The sequence below is a fragment of the Haliaeetus leucocephalus genome, unplaced genomic scaffold (genome assembly GCF_000737465.1).
Source record: "Haliaeetus leucocephalus isolate CR32 unplaced genomic scaffold, Haliaeetus_leucocephalus-4.0 Scaffold212, whole genome shotgun sequence".
NCBI lineage: Eukaryota > Metazoa > Chordata > Aves > Accipitriformes > Accipitridae > Haliaeetus > Haliaeetus leucocephalus.
The window spans coordinates 381,594-406,077 of NW_010972648.1; the positions used below are offsets into that span (position 1 = coordinate 381,594).

The 24,484-nt window shown below is 47.8% G+C and overlaps 1 protein-coding gene across 3 annotated transcripts in view; it reads right to left on the reverse strand.

Annotated features, from left to right (window-relative positions):
• The window catches only part of MVB12B (multivesicular body subunit 12B), a 63,293-nt gene that overhangs the window by 6,296 nt on the left and 32,513 nt on the right, over nt 1-24,484 (reverse strand). The window contains exons 8-11 of one of the 3 annotated variants that reach the window (XR_774283.1): nt 4,732-4,787; nt 2,861-2,920; nt 1,562-2,473; nt 512-1,252 (exon numbers count right to left, since the gene is read on the reverse strand). Coding sequence is in view for 2 of the 3 variants with exons in the window: in XM_010566469.1 (XP_010564771.1) it covers nt 2,186-2,473; nt 2,861-2,920; nt 4,732-4,787 (404 nt within the window). In the remaining variant the exon portion in view is untranslated. Of the gene's footprint in view, nt 1-511; nt 2,474-2,860; nt 2,921-4,731; nt 4,788-24,484 lie in introns of those variants that run through there. The other 2 variants (XM_010566469.1, XM_010566471.1) reach the window with 2 other exon arrangements.

Here is a 24,484-nt window from a genome sequence, read left to right on the forward strand (position 1 = left end):
CGGCGCGTCCCCCCCCACGCCCCCGCCCCCGGCCGCGGCGGAACCCCGCGGGCCCCCCCGGTTCGCGGGAAGGACGCTGCGCGTCTCGGGGAACCTGTGCGAGGGGATGTGTCAAGGAGTCGTCTTTCTCGAGACCGCCTCTTAATTGGCAAACACGTCTTCATTAATTTTACCTCAATGTCATGATGTCACAGCCAGCGGTACCAGCCCCAAGCTAAATAAGCAATAAGCCTCATTTTTCAACACACAAACACATAAAGATGTCAGCTCAAACTGTTTACTAATTAACACTTAAAAAGACACAAATTAGATATGCGTGGCTAAGAGCAATTATAATCAAGACGAATTTCTCTAGTCATTTGGGAACTGAAAAAAAAGCCTAATTGCTGGAACCAATGTTTTAAAAACTGAAATCATGCCAGTTAGCAAATATGTTCATTTAAAGAACATTTCATGTGACTACACTCTGGAGAATTGACTACAAACATGAGAACAAGGAAAAAGATTTCTGTATAAAATTAAAATTTTAAGCTCTTTTAGATTTACAACTTCTTCGTTAAATATATTTGCAAAGAGCAGCCCATGAAAACTTGTAGCAATTAAGTGGTTAAATGAACTGCCTTCCTTGTCAGTTTAAAAGGAATGATTAATATTAGAAGCTCACTTTACTAATTAGACCCTCTCCAGACTTTTCGCTCAATGCCAAGCTAAAACGAAGACGGGGTGCACTCTGCCAGCGCCCCGCCAGCGCAGGAGGCCCACAGTAGCCCGACAGCTGATCGCGCTGCTGACACCCACGTGGCACAGCAGCACCCGCTGCCGCCGCCGGAGCCGAGAACGGTCTCGGCACCTTTGCCACCACCTGCACCACCTGCCCGCTCGGTGACGTTCCCCTACCCAGGACAGGCAGGAGCCGCGAGGACAAACTCCCTGCAGCCCCGTAGGGAAAGCCAGCAGCAGCACTGCCAGGGCTCTGCTCCTCTCCACCCTACATCCACCAAAGCAGCCGTGGGCAAACGGCGCCCTCGGCTTAAATCCGCCTTCACCCACTGGGCTTCACCGCCTCTTCATACGCCACTTCTTCATACGCTCCTCAGGGCACGGCTGTGCAGTCCTGCTGCAATGGGATGCTGACTTCAGGTGCAGCCTGAGTGTGCAGTACAGGGTTTGCGCCTATTTTCATCACTTTTCCTGAAAGGGTGGAGTCCTTTCATTCAGCTCGCCTCACGGCTTGGAGGATGGGTGCATACATCTGCAAATGTGGTGACAGAGAACAATAACTCTTGGAATTCTCTGGGAATATTTTTTGCAAGGCATCTAGCTCCAGGGAAAATGTTCTTGCTGCTTTGGAAATCCAGAAGATTTGCTGTAATGGTGCTATTGCTTGCAAGGGAAATAAAGCCATGCAGAAATTCACAATATTTATATGCATAGCTATCTATGTGCAGACAAGATGCTTCATCAAGGAATACGGGCTGCATAATTATACTTTTCATTACTGTGAAATGCACACAGCCTGTAACGGAACAGGAGGGCGTGGGGAGAGCCAGCAGGTACCAACCTCTCCTCCCCAGGCCACACAAACAACTCCGGTACTGGTGTCCCCGCACTCCACAGGCCTGCAAGGGGCACAGGACAGGGCTGCACAGCCCACCCCTCCGGGCAGCGCCCAAGCTGCCAAGACCTCTCCCGCACCAGGCGACATGCAGCAGGCTGCAGAAGCAAATCCAATGCTACTTCGCTTGACCTCCAGCAAAAGGGACCTGTGGCCCCGCGGCCAGCTCCTGGCGAAGAGTGGGGGGAAGGAGGCAGGCACATGTCGGGGCCACCAGCTCTGCGCACACCTGCATCCCAGCATGCAGGGCCCTCGTGACAGATGCAGGCAGTCCCAAACAGAAGCATGGCACACATGCCACGTGGCAGGACCACAGCACCCAAGGCAGTGGGTGCTTCTGCCAGCGATTGCACCCGTCAGGCAGCAACTTCAGAGCCACTGTTGCTGCTCCCCTGGCCTGCTGGGAGCCTGGAAAGAGCTGGCAACTGACTACCTTCTTTTTGTACTCAGACAAAACTTCCAGGCAGAAGAGGATGGATTTAGGAAACTGGACTCGCAACTGGAATCAAAAAGTGGAGAAGCCATGAGGAGTCTGGAAGTTTTGCTATGCCATCTTCTTACTCTCTGCCTTTAACCCTTTAGCAAGAGAAGATGTTTGTGACCGATGGTGCCTGAAGAAGCACGTGCTGGTGAGACCATTTTCCTCCTGGTCTGAGACTTCAGCTGAGAGGCAGCCCTTGCAATGCAGGCAGCTCCTCGGCACCATGCAGCCCAAGTCTTGCATGTGCCAAAATGCTCCCTCAGGAACAGGAGTCCACCCTCGGTTTGATGGCTGTCTCCTCCCCAAGCTCTTGGAAGACTCACGCTCACTGAAGTACAGCCAGGTTTTCCTGGTAACAAGTTACCAGCACCATCAAACTGAAAAGCGGTGAAGTAGTTTACCTGACATTGCTTAGTCAAAATCATTTGCTTTCCTGAGATGCAAGAGGCAACCTAATACAAACAGTGCCCTGCTTGTAACATGTTAATAAATGACAAAGAAAGGTTAAGTAAGAAAGACATCTGGAATTAAATAGAGGGCAGACAACTTTGGCATTAGATTCAATACCTAAAGTGTCTTCACCTGGCACAGATCACAGAGGACATCCCTAATTCTGAGCTTACTCTTTGACCCCGTGTTGACTTTATCCACCGGCAGTGACTTGGGAAAGACAAGAGAGGCATTTTCCATAAGGGAAGGGATCTTACAATGAAGTGAACACAGCTCTCATGATGCTTTTGCTTAGTGCCTGGCTGGCTACCTACCTCCTTTTCGATTTCTGCAAGGGTTTTGATTGTGATGCCCAAGAGATCAACTGGCTGCATCTGACAAGAAAAAAAAAGAAAGAAAAAAAAGAATCAGAAATGTCAAATTTAGGGGTTTTTGTTTTGGTTTTGTTTTGTTTAAAGTCAGCAAATACTCTATCACCAGAGATTTAGAGGCACCAGCTGTAAACACATGCATAATCCTGTTTCTCCATCTACCACAGGAAACAGAAGGTGGGTTAGCTCTAACGCCTTTCTCCCTAAGTGGGGACAGCTGACACTCATCTCAGTGTCACTTTGCACAGGTAGATCTTCAGCCATCTCCCTGCCGCAGGATGGCTGTTAGTGGAATGCACTTTGTAACACCCTATGGATTTCATATGGCCCCCGCACGTAGGTGTGAGACGCACTGGCTGTGGGAAGCCCCGACCAAACTGACCATATGGTGGCAATGGTGTCTAAAGGATCCGAGGGGAGGATTAGCACGACCTAATCTCTCTGCATTTGTCCTCACAGCAGGGACTCCAGCTTTCTGGGAATAAAGGCCCATAAACAACCCTTTCAGAAAGCAATGGTTGTGAAAAACCGTGTCCGGCTGCACACGCAAGTTGTGTCAGCAGGAAGAAGAAAGCACAAAGCAGGAGCAGACGTGAAAAATCAGATAGAGCTGATGGCTCGGTGTTTGCCTTAACAGCTTCTTGTAAATTGATTTTTGAAGAGATATTGTTTTAGGATTGGATAGATTAGGGAACTAATAATGGGATGCTGAGCCTTTGAGCTCTGGATCACCAACTTAAACTAGCACTGGCCCAGTGACGCTGAAAAGTCATTGTGAATTGGTACCCAGGCTTCCATTTTGGTTGAGCAAACGTACCCTGCCCAGGCCGTTGGCGGTACCCTCCGCTGCCACTGCAGAGCTCGGCGCCGAGCAGGCAGGACGCGGTGCCCTCTCGAGCTCACCCCGCTGCAAGGCAGGAGCCATGCCGCTGGCAGCACAGGCACGCCGAGCAGGACTCCGCTTGAACTCGCTTAGAAACGTGCCGTATGTAAAACAACCCAGCCTGTTTTGCCGCTGCACTTGAGACACTTTGACTCGGATAATCTCCCATGCCAGAGGGCAACCCCAGTCCTGCTCCCTGGAACCCAGTCGCAGTCCAACTGCGGCATCATTAGGACACAGCTGCCTCCGCCAACTTTCCAGGCTGGGACTGGTAAACGTAAAGGCACAGCCTCCCCACCAAACTGGATTTTGGCCAGCACAGCCACGGCAATCCTACCACCCCCAGTCAGCTACAGCCACTCGTGCTCCACCTGCAAAACCACCAGAGCCTGCTAAGACTGAGTAGCTCTGGAAGACCCCTGCCCACATGCCGCTGCCCGGCTCTGCCTGCACAGGGCATGGAGCCGCAGGAGCCTCGCAGCAGCTGCCAGTGCTGGAGCGCACCATGCCATTACCATTGCCTTGAACTTCTGGGGTGCAAAAGGAAAGTCATAAAGCCAACTGCACTGCGCCATCTCCACAGCAGTTTAAATCTAGGAGAGCTGTACATTTGCAGCTTTCTTTACAATCTATGCTAAGAAATTAGAAATGCTTCCAGCACCAGAGAGTCCCACCGCCATTCCTATTTCTGATGGTGATAAACCTTCAACTCCCAGGACAATTCAGTTTTAGAAGTGATCTGGCAAAAGCCATTCCCACCCTATTGGAAAATATTGTGAAGCGCAACCTTGGGTCATCTCAAGCACTGGGTATATATTAGGCCCCACAACAGAAAAGCTCCCAGAGGCAGGTAATTTGCGTTGATGCTTTGTGATCACTCTCCATGAAAAGATTAATTTCAGACATTGGGAGAACAATGAAGGCAACTTACCCCTTCAGGAGCACAGGCAAACTTCTCAGAAATCATAAAAGGCACTCCATCCATTGCTGAAAGGGACAAAACGAGCAGACACGTCACATTTCCAGCTGACTTCTCACATGCAACTTCACACATTCCCAGTGACAGATCAAGTATTCATGGCATTGACACATGATTGATAGCTCATAGAAGTTATTGCCAGCCTTTTCCTCCCTCTAACCTGCCAGTGGTTTCTCTCTGTTCGAGACACAGCTGGGTTAGTCCCTACCAAATCAGGAATTCAATGAACCCTCCCTGCTCTATCCAAACACAATTTCATGGTCTCAATTTTGAGTCTTCCAATTTGGTTCAGCTGCCAAAACAGGACAGTATTTGAAACTGAAAACAAATACAAACAGTTTAAGAGGACAGACATCCATTTACCACTACCATGCAGAACCATCTGAGCAAACTCGGTGGTGTCTGAGCAAGAGGCTAAGGAACATACCTGGTCCAGGTGACTTGTATCTCTCCAAAGCCATAAGTACTACTACCTGGGCAGAATGAAAACAAACACGTGGGGCCAAGTACCCTCCCTGGCCTGGCTGCCACTGCAAACTCAACAGTGGGCAACGGAGCTCAAACACTTGCAAACCACATCTGGAGGACGGAAACCAGTGGAGTATGAGGACAGACACAAGGACGTGACAGCACACGCCACAGCCTCGTGTCACTGGGCCAAGCTCTGTAGCACAACCTAAATGATACTAAGAGGATTGTTTGCCTTTATATTGCCTTGTGTGTTCTTCTTAGATAGTGCAGTGATGTTCGGCGTTTCTGTCTTGCTATCACCACCTCGAAAACTTCACAGAAAGCCTCCCACAAGACACGTCAGTATAAGGGAGACACTTATTTTTAAAACATTTAACTCAGCAATTTCCACACAAGACTGAAAAGGGCACATTTCTAAGGCAGACTGCAACCCCAAATACACCTGCTTTATTTCAGTTACACCTTTAACATTTTAAGTCTTTAAATTTCAGCTCTGAAAGAAATAAAAACTTCAAACTAGAGCAAATTTAAGCCCTGAAATGCCCTCAAGTAATCCTCAAATAGGGTTTTCTTTCACAAAGCATCTGCACCCATGAACCCAGCATTTTTCTGCTTGATGTTTGTAACTTCCATCAGCACCAGTGACTTACCATGTTAGTGATTTAACACAGGTTATTTAAGAATACTTAGCATTTTACATTTGCTTTGTATATTTTGGACGTAAAAAACCCCTCCACTGGAGTAATTTCATTATCAAAGGTGCTATATGGCAGCCACAGCACTACATGAAACAAAAGGAAACAGATGAAAAGCAGCATCACCAAATCCGGGAAATTTTGAACCTGAAAGACCATCTGCATTTGTTATCCCGACAGAAACCTGCTTTGATCAGTCACACGCCGGCTTTTGTAAAGTAATTTAAAGAATAAGCCGTGATCAGCGTGCACGTTCCCCCAGCAGCGCCCGCCGGACTGCCTCCATCCGTCCTTCGGTCCTTGCGCACTCCAGCCCTCCCAGAGCTCAAAACTGCAGAGCAAAGCAGCAGATGAAAGCAGGGTGTGCCAAAGGCTCAGCAGCGCAATTAGCACTCTCCTAAACAAACGAGCTTCAACAGAGCTGTAATTAAGCAGGCCTGTAATTAAGTATATGCCCTTTATCATAACGATCATGCTTAAAAATGGCATGATGCATGGAAGTGTGTTATTAATGCTGCACTCCCAAAGCGCAGGAGCGTGCACAGGAGCTGGCGTGTCAGGCCTGTCACTAGGCTGCTGGTAAAATACATTAAAGGGAGAAATCGGAAAACAACACGCTCATTCAACAGCTCTTTTCACAGCCAGGCACTAGAAGTCATGAGGATTTAAATACCCACCAATTCAGGAAACTTTACGGAAATAAAGCACGAGGCTGTCACAGCCAGCCGCCTCCCCCAGCGCTGGGAGGGCGGCAGCCTTCGCCCCATGGCTCGGCTGGGCTCTGGGAGCTGTTTGGGCACATAAGGGGCTGCAGGCAGACGGTGGAGACCCCCTGAGACACGTGGGGAGCGTCTGCTCGTCCCTCGTCTCTGCTTCCAGGCTGAACGATGGCTCCGGACAAAGCAAACGCTTCGGAGGAAGGACACTGCCGCGTCCCCCACCTTGCCCTCAGAGGTGCTGCCCGCAGTCCCACAGCACTGGCCACAGGAAAAGAGAGATTCAAAGCTACTGCTGCCAAAGAAGGCTTTTTTCACATTGACGAGGACTTCAAGGGTGAGGCACCCAACTTCCTTTTAGGAATGTAAATCCAAATCCAAGAAGATTAACAAATGCAGCGGCACTTTGCTCCAGCACAACAATGAACCATCTCACGTTAATGTTAGCTTTTGTATCTTGTGGACAAGACCGTGTCACACAAAGTGTAGAGCATGCTTCGCACGGGTGCCATGCACCATGCTGCTTTGAACAAAACCCCAGCTGCAGCACTGCATTTTTGCAGTGATTTTACCGGGGAGGCTCAGCGCTGCACTGCACCCCCCTGCCCACTGCACAGCCCCTTGCCGCGACAAGGCTGAGCGCTCTCCTGAGGCCAGGCTGCAGCACCGGTCCCTGCCGGCACTCTGCAGGGCTCTACTGGCAGGTAGCCCTGACTCCATCACCGCTGGTTTGGCAGCGTGTGTGCGTGCCCAGCCCCGGCAGATGCCTCTCCTGGCACAGGGCCCACCTCTCTGTGTTTCCCAGGTGGAGCATGGCCATGCAGCACGAGCAGCGATGCTGCTGTGATGAGGCTGCACACGTGCAAGCTTACACTCAGAGCTTGTGTGGGTTGAGCCCTTAAAAGCATTCCCCCACCGCACACCAGCTCACCGAGACTCACAGAAGAGGGAAAGAGGTAACTGCAGGAGGCGATCTCCAAGGCCAGGCATCTTCAGCAACAGGCAGGAGGAAAGAGCTCCCATCACTGCACCACAGTCTGCTGAGGTGGCCAGCACTGGGGTCTGGGCACGGGTGCCATCACTTCCACTGTGCACCGCAAGACAGTACGCAACTGCTGTTTACAGCAGCCAGTTAATTTCATAATAAAATTAAATGAAATCAGAACTGTAGGAGGCTTTTAATTCCATGTCCCTTGTTCTGATGTTGTGCTGTAAATAAACATCAGCAGCAGACTCTATGATTCTTCCTTTTTTCCTTTTTTTTTAATCCCCTGTTGCTTTTGAAGCATTCCTGGCAGTCTCTGATGAGCAGAACACTGTGCTGAGATTCTGCCCAGTGTTACCATTTCCATGGGCAGTGTCAAGACTTGCCAGCCAAGCTTTGGCCTAGAGCTGCAGTTCTAGTTTTAGTCTGGCCAAGAGCTATTCAACACTCCTTGATGTCAATTTGCACCATGTTCGAGACCAACAGACGGTAACATAAAGGGATAAAAGGAATTGGTGCTGGTGAATGATAAAGTACAGCTCTTTCCAAAGGCAACATATACTGATTCAGAACAAAATAGGTGGGCAAGGTCCCATTTTTACAGCATTACCACCAGTAGCATTACTCATACCAGCACTTGACTAAGCTCACGCGTTGACCCACGTAGGTTTTAACATCTTTAAAAGGTTGTGACTTTAAAATATTTTTAAAGACCTATAAAACGTTTGCACCTTGTACGTTTCACTGAAAGCCTCCTTGCACAGGTAGGCAAAGCTGCTCTTGCCCTGCACTGCTCTGAGAGGGGCCAGCAGCAGGGCCAGCAGGACCACCACCTCCACCGGCGCCTCCCGAGGCAGCCGCAGCCCTCCGGTGGTCGCGGCTCCTGGACCCACGCGAGGAATCACCACTCACCCGCCGGGAGGACACCCACAGCGCCGGGGCCCAGCTGAATCCAGGAGGCAGCAGGTTCTCCCCGTGCAACTACACCCACAGCATCTCCAACAGGTTAGGGAGGTGCCTGCGCTTTTCTCCCTCAAAATGGAACAAAATAAAAAGGGATTTCAGAAAGAAAAATGTTTTCAATGGCTGTTTGCTGTCTCCCAGGAGCAGCTCCTCCCTGAGGGTCACATCCAATTAGCTCAGTCACTGCAACTAGATAAAAGAGTTGAAAGGAGCCAGCGGCCAGAACTGCGCTCCTAAAACCAAGCCCCGAAGGATGGCGTCCCCATGAATCCCCGATGGCAGCTGGGAGGAGGCCGGACCCCTCCAGTGAGGGGCACCTGAAAGGGGACCGGAGCCATCCCTTTCATCAGTGCAGGACCACTGAAAAGCAAGACCAACTTTTAACCAATGGCTACTCCTTCATTATAAATCACTAAGACTTATTCTCAGCCTTTAAAGGGCAGGCCACAAAACAATACAACTTGTTAGCTTGCTTAGAAATTCTCTCTTTAATCTGAAAAAGTACTGTCACCCTCCTCTAAGCACACGATAGATGCTGCCTTCCATGCTGCAGACTCCAGCTAAATCTCAGTTGTCAAATTAGTAATTCATCTTTCTTGAATAACTATATTTTTAGCAAAGCTACCAGATTTAAATAATCAGACCTGCCAATGCTACCCTAATTTAAACATGCTGACGAACTTTCACAGGCAGCATCAGCTAACATAATGAGTTTCTGGATGACAAAGAACTTCAGACCATAGTTCTCTACACTACCCAGTGTAATAAGCACTTGTTCTTTTCTACAATGCGCACATAAAAGAGGAATCTAAATAATAATTGCTGTAATTATCTTGAAAAATATGTAGTGATTAATGGTGATTATGAAAATCTGTATAATTGTTCATTGAAATCTCCAATGATCAGATGCTTTCTTGAAACAGCCGTTAATGAAGAACTTAGGAACACAAAAAGCATCAAAACTCAAGCCAAGCTCCTGACCGTTTGAAGCATGTGAGGATGCGATTGCACACATGCCTGGCTCAGCTTTCACCCCTCCCATGAACCCTCTGCAAGAGGTTCTAAGATGTCCATGATGTGATGCATATGTCATTGTGGTTCAAAGCACGAAGTTCAACCTGTTATTTATGCAAATAATTAATTACTCTTGTATCCAACTAGCAGTTTGTCATGACACATTAATGACTTGATAGACTTCTATGAACTAGTGAACACAGGACAGCAGAGCGCTTTTATCGTCATTTAATTTAAAAACGATCCTGTGTGAAATTATCTAGTCGTGAGTGATGGAAGCATAAAGAACAGACTCAGCAAAGCTTCTTTTGGATCATTGCTTTATTAATGGTAACGTCAGGGAAATGAAAAATGCTAACATTGTCATATTTAGCTCCTGGGTATAGATGAATAGCTGCCTCAGTGCTTGGCGGGTTCAGTTTGCACACTGCAGTGAGCGCTAATTCTTCACACCACTATTGTGGGGATACACAGCCACGGAAGAGTTTATATACCTCAAGTCCCAAGGAAATAACAGCTGTTTCTGCATTTAAATTCTCACCATAAGCTTTTATAGCTTTGGATTTCTTTATTGCTATTTTTGCACGGCCTTTTACACTTGAATTTTCAACTGCTGATATTAAAAATATTTAAATAAATAAATACCTTCCAAAACATTTTCCTGCATGACTTTGAAAACGAAGCATTGCTAATCCAAACCAACAAAAAAACCCCAATACTGAATGTACTATTGCCACCTTTAAAATTTAAATGATCTTAGATTTTAGAAACAGCTTTCTATAATACTACAAGAGCATTCAGATTTTCCCCAGACCTGAAACGCTAGCAGAGTGTTTATGTTTTACCAAGATGAATATCTCATAAACCAGCCTACAGCAATACCATAAAACCAGCAAAGCTCACCTGTTTAGAGAAAACTTAATTTTCAGCTAAATGACACCAGAGGAACTTGGAAGTGGGTAAGAACCAGGGGACTGGCAGAGAGCGCGGGCACGGCAGCACTCGGACTGGGCGGTTCCATGCACCCGTCACGGGAAGCCACGGTTAGACTGGAGGGACACAGGAGCCCCTGTCCTGTGTGGGCACCAAGGGTGCCCACCAGAAGAGCTTGCTGACCCCCCAGCACACAGCCCAGCCTTGTGCGGGCGGGAGGGCACCCCAGCTCAAGGGAGGGCCCTTCGAACACCACTTCCACATAAGCGAGAAAGCGCAGCCCACGTGCAGTCCTGTCCCCCAGGCCGAGGGGGACATCTCTTACCATCAGAAGCGGTGCCCTGTGTGGGGTGAGGCTGTGCTTCAGTCATGGAGTGACCCCACAGCTCATGGAGATGGGGAACACCCACTCTCTGCAATCGTGACTGTTAACTCAGGGTCCCGGCACTAGGCTGACGGCTCTCTAAGGAACAGGACAGGGACTTCCCAAGCCCTTGTGGGGCACGCAGGCTGCTGGGTCCAACGCTTGCCCACCCAGCGGGGCTGCTCCTGCCAGCGGCACAGCCCTTCCCAGCCAGCTGGCACACCAGGACTCGCGCTGCTACCGGGGCTGGCTGACCAGCCGTGGGGAGCTGGTGGGAGAGCGCCATGCTGGCCAGGGCAGGCTGGTCAGGCGGCGACCAGGACATCACCCCCTTAATACCTCCTCCCAGCCCCTGCCTGCCTGCCACAGCCACCCTGACATGCCAGGCACTCAGCACACACACACACAGCTCTGGCTCCTGCTCGCCCCTGCTTCCCACCGAGCGTCCCGGCGCGAGCTCTGCACACCTGAGCCTTTACACCCATGTGTGGAGAGAGCACAGGACACCTGCATGAATCCAGGCACGTTACGTGATCTCAGTACAGGGGAAAGTCATTCAGAAGTATGGAAAAAATGTTTTACAACAGTCTGCAACGCATCAAGAGAAGGATGCAAGCTTTTCAAAATAAACCACACTCCCCATAATGTACAGCTAAGCCTCCTACTTCTGTATTTCTGTACATAGTAATTTAAATAGCAGTCTGAATAGTAAACATGTGTGTGTGCTCTCTGTGCTACCGTGCACCGAGTCCCAGATGGAACACCACCACTCTGCATTTCCAAATCACTAATGATAGCAAAACCTCAGGGGGAAAACAAAAGCAAACTCTCCCGCGAGCTCCTGCCAAGCCGGCTGCAATTGGGAATGCTGCAACCGCCCCAGGCTGCACTCCTCAGCTGCAGACACCGCCCTCAAAATGCACACACTTCTTCATTTAATAAAGTACCCAAATATTAAGACATTGACCCCGATTCCCCTGGCTCCTCTCCAGTCCCTTTCCAGCCTACCCAGAGTAGCCCCACAGTAAGGGACCCCTCAGACGAGGGGCAGGGGAACGCAGAGCTGCCCACAGCCCAGCAGACCGCCACGAGGTGACAAACCAACCGCAGCCCGGCGGCGTCTCCGAGACATATTGCAGTATACGTTGTCGCTCAGGCTCGCCATCTGTGCTGTTCCCACAGAGGCCACTGTCGCCGGCTGTGCCGAGGGGATCAGCGGGTTGTCAGCCCTCTGCGGCCCCTCGTTAGTCGAACGTGCTGACGAGAGGAGACCAGAGCAGCCGGGATGGTCCCGCACTCCGCTTGAGAGAGCGGTGCTGCGGGCTCTGCCCGCACGCCCGGCCCTGGAGGTGGCTCCAGCAGCCCCCGACCGGCCCACGGGCAGGGGCGCAGGGCTCAGCCCACCACCTCTCCCTTGTTCAGCTCCACCGGACCAAGGCACGAGCCCAAGCTCATGGGACAGCCCCAAAGCGCTGCACCCAGCTCTGGGGGCAGCTGCCCTGCTGGTCCTGCGGCTCCTGGGGCGAGCAGGAGCTCGCAGCAGGGAGCTGTCATGGGGGAGCAAGGCAGCAGTAGCGTGGCCTGGCTGGGAACGCCTGGCCCTGTGTCCAGGCCTGGGCTGGGCAGCAGGACGGCGGCAGCACTGAACCACACGATGCTCGGTGCGGCAAGCGGGAGAGCAGGGGCCTCCCGGGCCATGGAAGGAAACCTCCACAATGGGGGAAAGGTTTACAGCTTTCCTGTTCGTCTTGAAACGACTTTGATTAAAAAACCAGACCTGGACTAAATTTTCATTTTTGCTAATTTGATTGTCAGCCTTGATTTTCTCTGTTTCCTGCATAGCTCACGACACGGCACAATTAGTTCTTTACTGCTAGATCAAGCCACGAAAACACTTGAGAAAATACTCCTGGTTTTGATTATTTTCTTTTTTAAATAAAGTGAAGGTTAAGTACTGCATGGTGATGGCTAAGTAGTACCTCAGCGCTGCGGCTGTATCAGCACCAGAGAACATGGAGAGACTTCAAACAAGCTCTTCAAATTGCAAGTGTTTAGGAGCTCTTGATTTTATTATTTTTTAATAAAATGTCCCCTTTGAAGTCTCCGCACCACACTAAACTTCAAAGATCACACCTAAGCATGTGCTACTTCCAAGCAACAACCCTTAATTAATTAGACCAGAGCAGATACAAAACAGGGCACTCGTGCAGGGCTGCGGCAGAGCCGGGGCAGGTCCCGCTCGAGGACAGGGAGGCGAAGCGGAGGCACTCCTCCAGCCTCCGCACACGGGCCGCCACGCTGAAGAGAAACACAGACGCTTTTCAATTACTTTCAGCTCTAGCTGTAATGATAGACAGACTCCTTGGAAGTCATTAAACATGTAATGTCTGTCTGCCGCAGAGAGGCAGGGAGGCGCAGGCAGGCAGGACTCGGGCTGGAGCAAGCAGTTGCAAAAAGCATCTCAGGAAGCACCCACAATAGCTGCAGTGTTCCCCGGCCGGCGGCTGTAAATTTCTCCCTCTTGATGAGAGAAACATCCTGTTGGGTAACGGCTGCTTCCTTCCAGCACCGGTATTTTTTGCACTTCAGTCATTTCAGTACTGCAGGTTAGGAGCAGGGTATATTAAAGAAATACACTGCATTTTGTTACAATATCGGGCGCTGGAAGCCTTGGTTTTCCTTTGCTGAGATACCTACGGAGGTGTGATTTTGTACAACAGGGGCAGGGAGGTTGTCACTGCGAGGGTACTGAGCTCCCTGACTCAAAAATCTATCTGGATGGGGGCCAGGTCACCAGGCCATGGCAGACACTCACACTTGCAACATCAGCTGCGATCCTGCCTGGCAGCAGCACTGCACAATCTCCAGCTGTGCACTGAGCGACCAACATCATTTCCACAGGGCTCCCTGGGGAGCTAAGGGTGCACAGGACCCTCTCTTAACATCTTTTGTTTTAAAGGACTTCAGGTTTCTTTAAACACCCAGGCAGCTTTTTGCTTCCAGTAAAAGCAGGGGAAAGAAGACAGATCAGCTGTCCTTAAAGCACCATGCTCTCCATACCGTGGGCACCCCTAGACATGAACGGAATGCAGAAACTCATCACAAGCACGGCTACAAGGGACACGCGACTCCCATCTCCTGCCTGGGAGCTCACTGATGCAACAGAACGCGTGCTCCCACCATCCAGTGATGTAATACTTCTCTAGCCAGAAGAGCCTTGACAAGGACTGCGCTGAGGTCTTCAGTGCAGGGGAGGACGGCAGTAGGGCAAGGGCGATGGCCGTGCTGCACGAGATGCTGCAAGAGATACCGCCCAGCCGCAGAAGGCTGTACCTAGCACTGAGGTTTGGGGAGCCAAAAAGACGGGGGGGCAGTCTCCTCGTCCTCCCAACAGCCCCGCAGAGCCAAAAGCTCTTCTGTAGGAGGAGATCCACCGTGCCGCTGCACTGCAACTCAGGACCCAGATCTCCTAATGTAATTTAATTTTTAAGTGCTTAGAGTCATTAGTGGAGCCACATATTTCTATCAGGTAAATTTCATTTGCATATGCAAATTATATCTAAATACACCGCACCATTAATATGATCACTAATTACATAATAATAGTCACCAATCTCCACACAGATCAAACTTACAGTTTTGTAGCTATTAAGGAAATTGTGCTTTGTAATTAAGATAATCCTCATTTCCAGATGCTAATTAACTATATAATAATTAGCTTCTTTAGCTAATGCAAATTAAGTATTTTCATCCTTACTGGTAAAAGAGTTGCTTATCACTTAAAAAAGAGACAACCTAGAAATAATCCCTCCTCCCCCATAAAGGTGAAAAGGTAACTCCATTTTTATCAGTCTCATTTGTGAATGCAAATTAGCCCTGATTAATCAAGCCACAGATAAATGCGCCCGTCTCGTAGCACGGCCGGCCACCTGGAGCTTCTCTCCTGCCCTCGGAGAACAAGGACCACTCGTGGCCCACGGGAACCCCCGGCCGGGCGCAGCTCCTCTCCCGTCGGTGCTGGTCGTGTCCCGCAGCGCTCGGCCGAAGGCTCCCCTGCCCCGAGCGCAGCGGGGCAGAGGAGCAGCCGGCCCTGCTCCCAGCCCTGCTCCCAGCCCGGCACTGGCTGCTCCCAGCCAGGCAGAGGAGCGCCCGAAAGCTGCCGCGCGGAGCCGCGCCGGCACGCGGCTCACGCCACGGAGCTTCCTGAGCCGCCGAGGAGCGGTGGCGGGCGCGAGGGGCAGGCTGGCGGTGACTAACGAGGCCTACCTGCCGAGGAGCCGCCGCCGCCAGCCAGCCGGGCCGCCTTGGCGGGACTCGGCCTCGGCTGCAGCGCATTCATCATCTGCTAAACCAATCCACCCGCTCCGCACCACCATTTGTCATTAATTATGCTAATCAGCAAACCATTACTCTCCGATGACACCACAGCACTTATTAGCTAGTTATGGCTTTTCAAAAGCACAGCTTATTGTGTATGCAAGTGCCGCGCATACATTAGCCTACAGGGAAGAAGTGTCCAATTATGAAAAGAAGAAATTTGCTATTATCTCCTTCTAACAAACCAATTTAGTAATTATAAAAGTCTCTGAACTCAGAAGGATTTTTTAAGAAGAGCTGAGTGATGAAACTGGAGAATTTTGCTTGCAATAACTTTCCGAGTTGGAACTAAAGTGACAATAGGGGAATGAACAGTTTTTATTACCATAATTACAATTCCTGCATCTTAACTTCAGATGATCAAAAAGCAGAATTTATCTAAAAGCGTGACTGTATGCGGCTCTTTCCTTAAAGTATCCGATTCATTTATTTTAGTAGATATACAACCAAATTTGTGTAACATTACAGGTATTTATGCCGGTCTGGCCTATTCTCAAGCTGCAGTTCCTTACCATATAGGCGCTTATGTGAGCAACAGGAACCCCTGCTAAGCCCCTGCACACCCAGGAGACGACGTACCGTGAGCAGGTCTGAACGACCTTGCCTGGGCCCAGGTAGCGTGTGTTAGAGGAACGCACGAGGAGCGTTGCAGCAGCAGCAGAGCAGGGATGCAGCCCGATGCTTACGGAGCTAAACGGATTGCAGAGGGTGTCTGAAGACTCAGTTGAAAAACGGCCTTGTTGGAGCATCCAATTCATTTACAATTCCTAAGTTGTTTTGCTCACTGCGAGAGGAATACCACTAGTTTTAGAAGCTTAATATGTGTTAAGAGCTCGTTAATATCATCAGAGTAAATGGGCCTATTAAAACATCTTTAAGCAATATCTGAACATAAATCTCCCTAAACTATATTTAATGACTGTACTTAAGATACATTATATGCAAGTCTTAATGAGACATTAGATAGCATTTTGAAGATTAAAATTAGAGAATCCATATAAAGTCTGTCCACTTAATGTAGCCTTAAGCTACACTGATGAAAAACATTACTACCAAATTATTACTTCATTAGAACAAATATTTTCTAATCATTTCTGATTTATGCCATTAGTTGTCTCCATATATATTATTTGTGTATATAAAAAAGAGTATACACAAAACAATTTTCTAGTTCCACAGGAGACGGGAGAAATCTTGAGCTTTCTAATGGCTGAGTTAATTACTTGTCTTTTTTCTATTGAGTTAAAAATAAGCACTCTTTACAAAAGCCCATTTACTGTCTCCCCCCTTTTCTAATTTAATTGGAGATTTTAATTCCATTAACCACAAGGTCATTTTTTTAAACATTTGCTCTTTTGCTTTGCAAAGATTAGTAAGATGTCTTGGACTCAGCCCCTGACTGTCCCTTCAGCCCCTCCATGGAGGTCTAAGCGTGGTGGCAGCAGAGACCCCAGGACGAAGCCCGGCCGAGAGACAGGCAGGACCTCGCACCGCGAGGCTGCCCACTCCTTCTTGGCGAAGGCGCCGCACCGCCGGGGCTGGCCCCAGGGAGGAGAATCCAGCAAACTCACGCAAGCCTGCGGCAGCGCTGCCCAAGCAGAGCACCTCATGCCTACCCGTGGCATGGCACGACAAGGGATACGACACAACGCCAAAATTAACAGGGGCCCGACATCACTCCCAGACAAACCTGCGGCAGCGCATGAATGCCCATCGTGGCGTCCCACCGGCGAGGCCGAGAGCAGCTGCTGGAACAGGAGCCCCCGCCCATGGCAAGCCGGGCGCCTGCCACCGGGACGCGGCACGGCTGGGACAGAGAGGCAGCAGGACGCCTCCTCCAACAACTGAGCCACCACCAAAACGAACCGCAATAACCTTATTAGCAAGAGGGCTTTATATATGGTTTATTTTGTATAAACAGCTTTTCATTAGATAAATGAAGCCCAACAACCTTTATAAATGTTTTCAATTATGAAATTATGCCATTGAGATATCTGGATGATGATAATCAGGGAAAACACCAGTGACACCTCCTGATAGGAGTCACAGCGTGCTGCCTGGATGACTGCTCCTCCCAATAAAATACAGCCTAGCCACACCAGTCATTTAAAAAAACCCCTTCTTTATTAGATGAAATCTGTAGCAACAAGACTATTTTCATTTGTTCTGCCCAAGCCTTCTATCCAAAAGAGAGAACGTCTCATTGTAACAATTTTGCATTTTTAACTGTGCAAATTAAGCATTCTTCATAAATAACAGCCTGGTTTTCTGCACTAGAACTCCTTTTTATTAGCAGCACAGTAACGAACAATGAGCAATGTGTTCTATTATTCTTTGTCAAATCACAGAATGCTACATTAGAATAACTCTGCTGGTCAATGTAATATAGTAGATTAAATTCAACTTCTGTGCAAAAACCACTGTAAAACAGCATGATAAGAAGGCTATAAAAAATTTAATTTTACTCCAAACTCCATCAGAAAAAAAAAATGGTGTGAAAAGTAATTTTGCATAATCAGTACACGCCATCTGGAACAATTAACCGATTTCTATAGAACTATGAGGATCAGTCATATCTGCTTATTAAAGATCAGAAATTATACAAGTAATAAATCCTTGAAAAAACTAAGCGTACTCCCGCCTGTCAACGCTATTTTAACTTCAAATACTGAAGAACGCCTGATAAGGCTGAAAAGAAGAGATTAATATATGCAAATTACATCCAGCATTTAAAATCCCCAACAACTGTCTCCGGTTTTCTGTCCCTTATTGCTGCCTTTATGTTTTATTCATACACCAACTCACCTGTCACTTCATAAGCTATAATATTATGGGGGTATTATTAAACAGCATAAAGCCATGCTTTAATTGGAAAGCTTCATTGCATTTTCCAATTATTTGGAGTAAATTAAAAGCAGATGCACATAGTTTAATAAGGAGTCTAATATCAGTTCCGGGAAATCAAAATTCATTGTCATTACTATGCCGTGATAGTTTTGCAAACTGTACTCAATTTCAGAGGTTTTGAAAAGAAAATCTGTCTATGCAATCTGTTAATTGTCATTCGGTTAATAACTGTTTAAATATCTCACACCATAGAGTGGCTTCCTATTTAAAAAAAAATTAAACTATGGTACTCAGAAAAGCAAAACAAATACAGCACAGCCCGCCTCAGAGGTTGTGCTCCACTAGCAACCGGTGCAAGTCCCACCAGCTCATCCTCCTCCAGCAGCCACGTTCCCACGATGACTGCTGCTGGGTGTGCGGAGCAAGGGCAGAGCAGCACCCCTGCCCTGGCAGGGCTCCACATCGTCGGCGGGGTCCCCCTGGCATCACCCTCCCTCTCGACGCAGCCCCGCTCCAGCCGCCGCTCGCGTTCAGATGTGCCCTGCACGCCCTGCCGGCTCGGAGCCGCTGGCGTCAACGCCTTCGCCACCGCCCACACCGCTGGGATGGGGAACGTCCCTGCCGGTACACCTGCTCATACATAATTCAAGGCTTCGGGGGCAGCAGCCAGATAATCCTCTCAACAGAGATCAACAAGCAGCTTCCTTGGAAGGTGATGTGTGATCTGAGAAAAACGGGTGAAGTCTGTAGGTCTGGTACATTACAGCAGGAGAAGGCAAGGCTTCCCACGCCAGCCTGCAGCTTCCTGGGACAGCTGAGGCTAACGCAAGAGAAAGAGCAGCACCACAGCCAGAGCTGTCACGCTCTTGTACAAGTACGCAGAACAGAGACGATGAAGATAAAAATAATGCCACTTCGGACGACAGCAGGTTAATCAGAAAATCACATGTCTGAAAAATTATACAGGCAGGAAAACTCGTGGCTTCATCTTTCACTGTTTGGGCCAAGCCTGCCTGAGCACAGCACTGATAACGCAGGGCGGTACACTGCAGCAGCAAGCACGCAAAGAATCCGTATACCACGGATGAGCTAATTTAATAAGAAATACACTTTTTTGAATCTCATTAAATACAGTATTAAGTAACACTTACATTTCCCTTTCTGAAATACGCAGCTGCAGCATGTTACATGAGACTTCAGCCTCCCTGAACTGCTGGATATTAATAGAGCCTTTTATATTTTGAAGATTATCCAGGTCTCAGTCCAAAGACTGCAAATTGCAACAGGGCAAAGAACAGGCTGACTTTAATCTCAGCCTCAGTAAAGAGGTTTCAATGCAGAATAAAGCTGGTGTCACAACTTGTCTGGTTTTTGGCCCATCCTGATTAAAATTCAGTGTCACAAAAAATAAATTTAGTTCCGCTTCTATTCTTAAGAAGTGCAAAGAATGTACACGTGGGAACCAGGATCGACAGTAAAATGTAGCACAGGGCCTCCCCCTTCAGAGAGCAGGTTGTACTAAACCACTTGAACATAGGAGTGTATCTCAAAACCACCAGAAACTATGCTGGAAGATGAAGATAAAGGCAATTCTTGTGCAGTGATCCAAAAAATAGCATCTTCCTTTTTTTCAAAATTACCTGTTTTAATAAAGCAGACACACTGTGCCAAGCGAACCATTTAATTATCTGCAAAAATGATGAAGCAAAACAATAGTTTGCAAAAATAAATGACTAACCTCTGATTAAAACGTCTGTCCTCATTACATACAGATAAAAGATAGAGTATCTTTTAGAAGAAAATGTACATTGAAGAGAAGTAAGTGGCAGCTGTGGCATAGATAACCTGACATTTTGCAACAAGAAAGAAGTTGACATATGGGCACTGAAATGTAACGAAATCTTTAATTTTTCTTCCATTTCTTAATCTAGAAAGACCTCTGAAAGAGACTTCTTTTGTCATTAAAAAAAAAAAAAAAGAAAAAAACCCGGGGGTACATGCAACAAGGCATTCCTGAGTCCATCACTGAGCAGTGGAAAAACAAAGCTGCCAGCACCCAACCCAGCCAGCCTGGCCCCTGCAGCGGTCGCTGCCGCAGGGCTCCAGCCAGCCTCCACGGCCTCGCGCTGGCGTTTCGGAGCAAAACTCACAGCCACGCTGAATAAATCAACTGAGCTCCAGAAAGGAAGGAGGAATCTGGAAGCAAACTGCTGCCACAAGAGAAGTGTGTGAAATAAATGCTTCCAACAAACCTACCCAGACAAATTACAACTCCCCCCTGCCAAGATCTGCGTGATCCAATACAGAAAAGCAACTTGGTTTCCTTTTCAGGAATCCACCAGCTTTGATGTTTTTCCAGATCATTAACATCAGTTTCCACTCTCTCTGCTGCCTCCAGAGATCTGGATTATAAACCAGCATGGAATGAACACCAAATCTCACTCTATTTCCTACAGGAGCACCCCCCTCCTCCCAGAGCCGCGCTGTGGATGGACCCCGGCTCGCCTTGTCCTTGCTGCCCCAGCCGGGCTCCCTGGGACCTGGCCCCGGGGGACTCTCCCACTACTTCAGAACGACCTCGTGCTGGGAAAGTTTGCCTGGGTGACCTAGCAGATCAAACTCTGGCTGGAACCTACGCTTGCAAATGTTTCCCTCTACAACTGCAGCCCGACTGTCCCACTCCAGGACAGCAACTGCTTCGACTGCTTTCCTGCCCCAAGTCACTACCTATGGCACACGAGATACCACCGCAAAACCACCCTGCTACCTGATCAGATCACAAAGTTTGTTCTGACCTTTCTATTAAGTGTCTTAAAGAGGTGAATAAATATAAATATTCATTTATTGTATTTAAATATGTAAAATACAACAATAAACAAACCTTTAAGTAAATATTTACATCTTTAAGGTAAGTATTAAGGTAATAAATATCGGTGCACGATTCCAAAATAAACAAATTAGAGATGTGGAGAAAGCGCCACCTGAAGAGCTGCCCACAAAAACATCCTTCTTTATGGTGAGTTGGCAAACACACACCAGCCAACACCAAGTTGGCAGCTGGCCATGTTTCCCTCCCTTGGTGCTCGCTCAGTCCAGTTTCTCTGGGAAAAATACTTCACACAAGTAACCGTGTTGATAATGTATTTAAACACAACCACAAAATAGTACTTTTAAGATAAGAAATATATGCAAAGGCATTGCTGCATCAAATAACTGCTTTGAAAATCCGCTGCTCCTAAGCAAATGAATGGCAAACATTGCAGCCTTGTTCACAATCACAAATGTTGCTTTATCAGTAGATAAAGCCTGTGACATATTTCGGGATGTGACATCTAAGCTCCAACCCAGAGGACACAGCACTTTTCCTTTGAAAGAAAATGAAAACCTTCACTTTCAGTTCAGTATCAGCAAAACTGAAGAATGCTGGCATTTTCAGAAAACAGCAGCCATAACCATGGATAGTCTGAATGTAAAGAAAGGATTTAAGAAAACGAGAAGCGGTGTTTGAACGGCATACAGCTCCACGCAGGAGCAGCGTGCAGTGCTGCGGGCAGACAGCACCAACGCTTCAGGCACAGGCTCTGGCGACAGGCACGGGGTGACGAGCTCTGCTGTCCCGGCTCAGGGCCAGGAACTCTGGCAGGTGCAGCTGTAATACAGGCTCTGCGCAGAGCCCTGACTGCTCCTCCACAGGCACCTTCTGCAGGATCTGTAACTGAAGTGAGAACTCTTCAAATGGTATGAGATCCTTGAGCATATTGTAAAAAACTATTTGGTTAACTTTTATACAGTACAAATAACATGTGGTTCTGGATCCTGTTTTATTTCTATGGATTAACACAACTTGAGGTATCGAACTTATGGATGGCATATCAGTATGTCAAGCTAACCAACTATTTCTTTAAGTACTTGCACAAACGTTTTAATTGTTTTGGGCTGACAGCTGGCAAGTATTATTTGCAAATACTATCAACAAACATACATCAAAGTATGTTCTGCTTTTGTTCTGTTGCTTTTTCAGCACAGTTTCTGTATTTAAGTGTTCAAAAAATGAAACTCAGTCCTATCCAAGGGTAATTCTGGTCATCTTATCTCCAGTTTTCTGCTAGAACAAAATCCTTTGAGATAGGTTTATACAACCGAAGTCAGGTTTCTGGCTAGAAGATGACAGCTGTAGCAGTATCTGGAAGCTCATACACTTGTTTCATGCACAAAATTGGTACAAAGAAGCCTGAATTACTTTGTGCACACATTGTGATGGGGCTGTGCAGAAGTATCTGATAGACTCCATGCAATGCGATTTCTGCCTTGACAGTCTCAGAACAGGTCAAGAGAAGGTTCAAGTATTGACTGTTCTATATTCAAATTACATAAATTTGTATGCTACAACCGACAAACACATCTATCTGCAACATGATGCCGAAGATGGCTACAGTAAAATTTCAGGGCAAAAAACGACAACCCTGCTCAGCAACGTACAGGGTCACACACCAAAGCGAGCGATGGCTTTGCCCACCTGACTTTAGCAGAGAAAACCCACACTATGGGGAAGCACACGGTTTGGACCAGTTTGTGGGTTCCCAGAAACCACAGCTGAGACTGTAAAAATCTCATTTTGCAAACTCAGTCACTAGTTTCCAAACGCAACATCCTGCCATGTGCTCTGCAAGGTGTGTTAAACCTTTTTTCCATCCCTAATCCTTTTCCTGAGACGAGTCGGTTGAGTACGTCTCAAACTGGCAGGTTGAAGCGATTCTGAAAGTGAAATCAAAGGTTAGAGCTGGTGCGAGTGCAGGAGGCTCCGCCAGCTTCCACGGCAGAGCGCTGTCCCCCCTGCAGAGGAGGTCATGCATGGCTGGCTGTGCAACCTCTCCGCGGCTGGCCTCATCCCCAGGCAGGAGACAGCTTTCGCCTGTAATCAGAATCTGAAGGGGGCTTTCAATGGAAGATTTTGTAATTCGGAAGGTTTACGTTTCAGTGGCACTTAGCACAGCAGAAAACTTATGGGAGGCAAGATCCCCAAGAGGCATCAGCATACTGCTCTGAATATTAACTTCAGAGCGAGCTACAGTGGTATTAGAGCCCATCCAATTAGTGAGGCCTGCAAGAATATTTGCACTCCTAAATCTGTTTGTTTCTGAAAGGGTTAAAGCTTATTATTAGCATATAATTTACAGGTCCTTTCTCCCAGGGAAGAAATAATGCACAGTAAATGCCACATTCATTTTAATAATACATGTTACAGTCTGTGCCCAACATCTGCACAAAGGTAAAGCAGACAGATTTTTTTGACATGTCCCACTCTGCCATCCAAACACAGGCTTTTTGTTTCTTAAGTGACGGAAGGTTTAATCAAGAAAGCAGGCAATTCATCAATCGAAACAAGGCTGCTCACACCGCCCTGACAGCACACACATGGTTTTATACAGAAGAAACCTGGCCACCTGTCAGCAGCACCTTTTACATCAGGATATACAAATACACCAAGTGATCAATCCTCCAGCTCTTCCCATTCATTTCTTCGTTTTCTTATTATATTTTTCTTTATGCTAGATGTTGCCCTCATTCTCTGCAGGGATAGATGGCAGACAAGGCAAGCTATGGCTGTTTATACACTATCATAAAAATTTATATACCCTTAGAGTGACTTATTTGCCTTCTATTTGAGTACCATTATTATAAATAATTTTTCACTTCATTCAGGAATTTTCCCTGTATGTTATTATCTGTGGCTGACTGAGAGGGCTCCCTCTCTCCCTCACTGTCCTTGTGGCTCTGATAAGCCAAAGCAATATGCAGCCAGAAGATGCTGAAGTCTGAAATGAAGGCAGTATGTAGTCACAACAACATCTTAATTAAGCTGAAGGCCATGAAGAAAGACTACGCTGTGAAATACTGAGCAGTGTCTGTCGACAGGTCTGTCTGGAGCAAGGCATTCTTCTTCCAGCAGCTGCCCGTTCGAACATGCATATTAAACCTGTCAGCTCCTCAGCACCACGCTCCCAGCAGCACCCAGAGACCTTTTGCAGATCAACTTCGAAGTAATTCTGCCTTTTGGTCTCAGGCACATGGCACAGGGTGGGACCACGGAGTCTGCCAGGCGTGGAAGATGATGCCAGCAGTGCAAGCATGAGCACAGACAGTAGTGCTGCGCTGCAGTGACACGTGGCAGGCTCCTGCTGCGAGGTCTGGGCAATAGTTTCCTATATGCACCCTGTCAAAGACTGATCATTAGTTTACTGTGCAAAGAGGAGTCTCCTTAACTTTCTGGTCACTCAGTATTTCATTGCCAAGACTGGAAACAACAAAAGGCTGGTTAAAAACTGTAATTACTACTTTC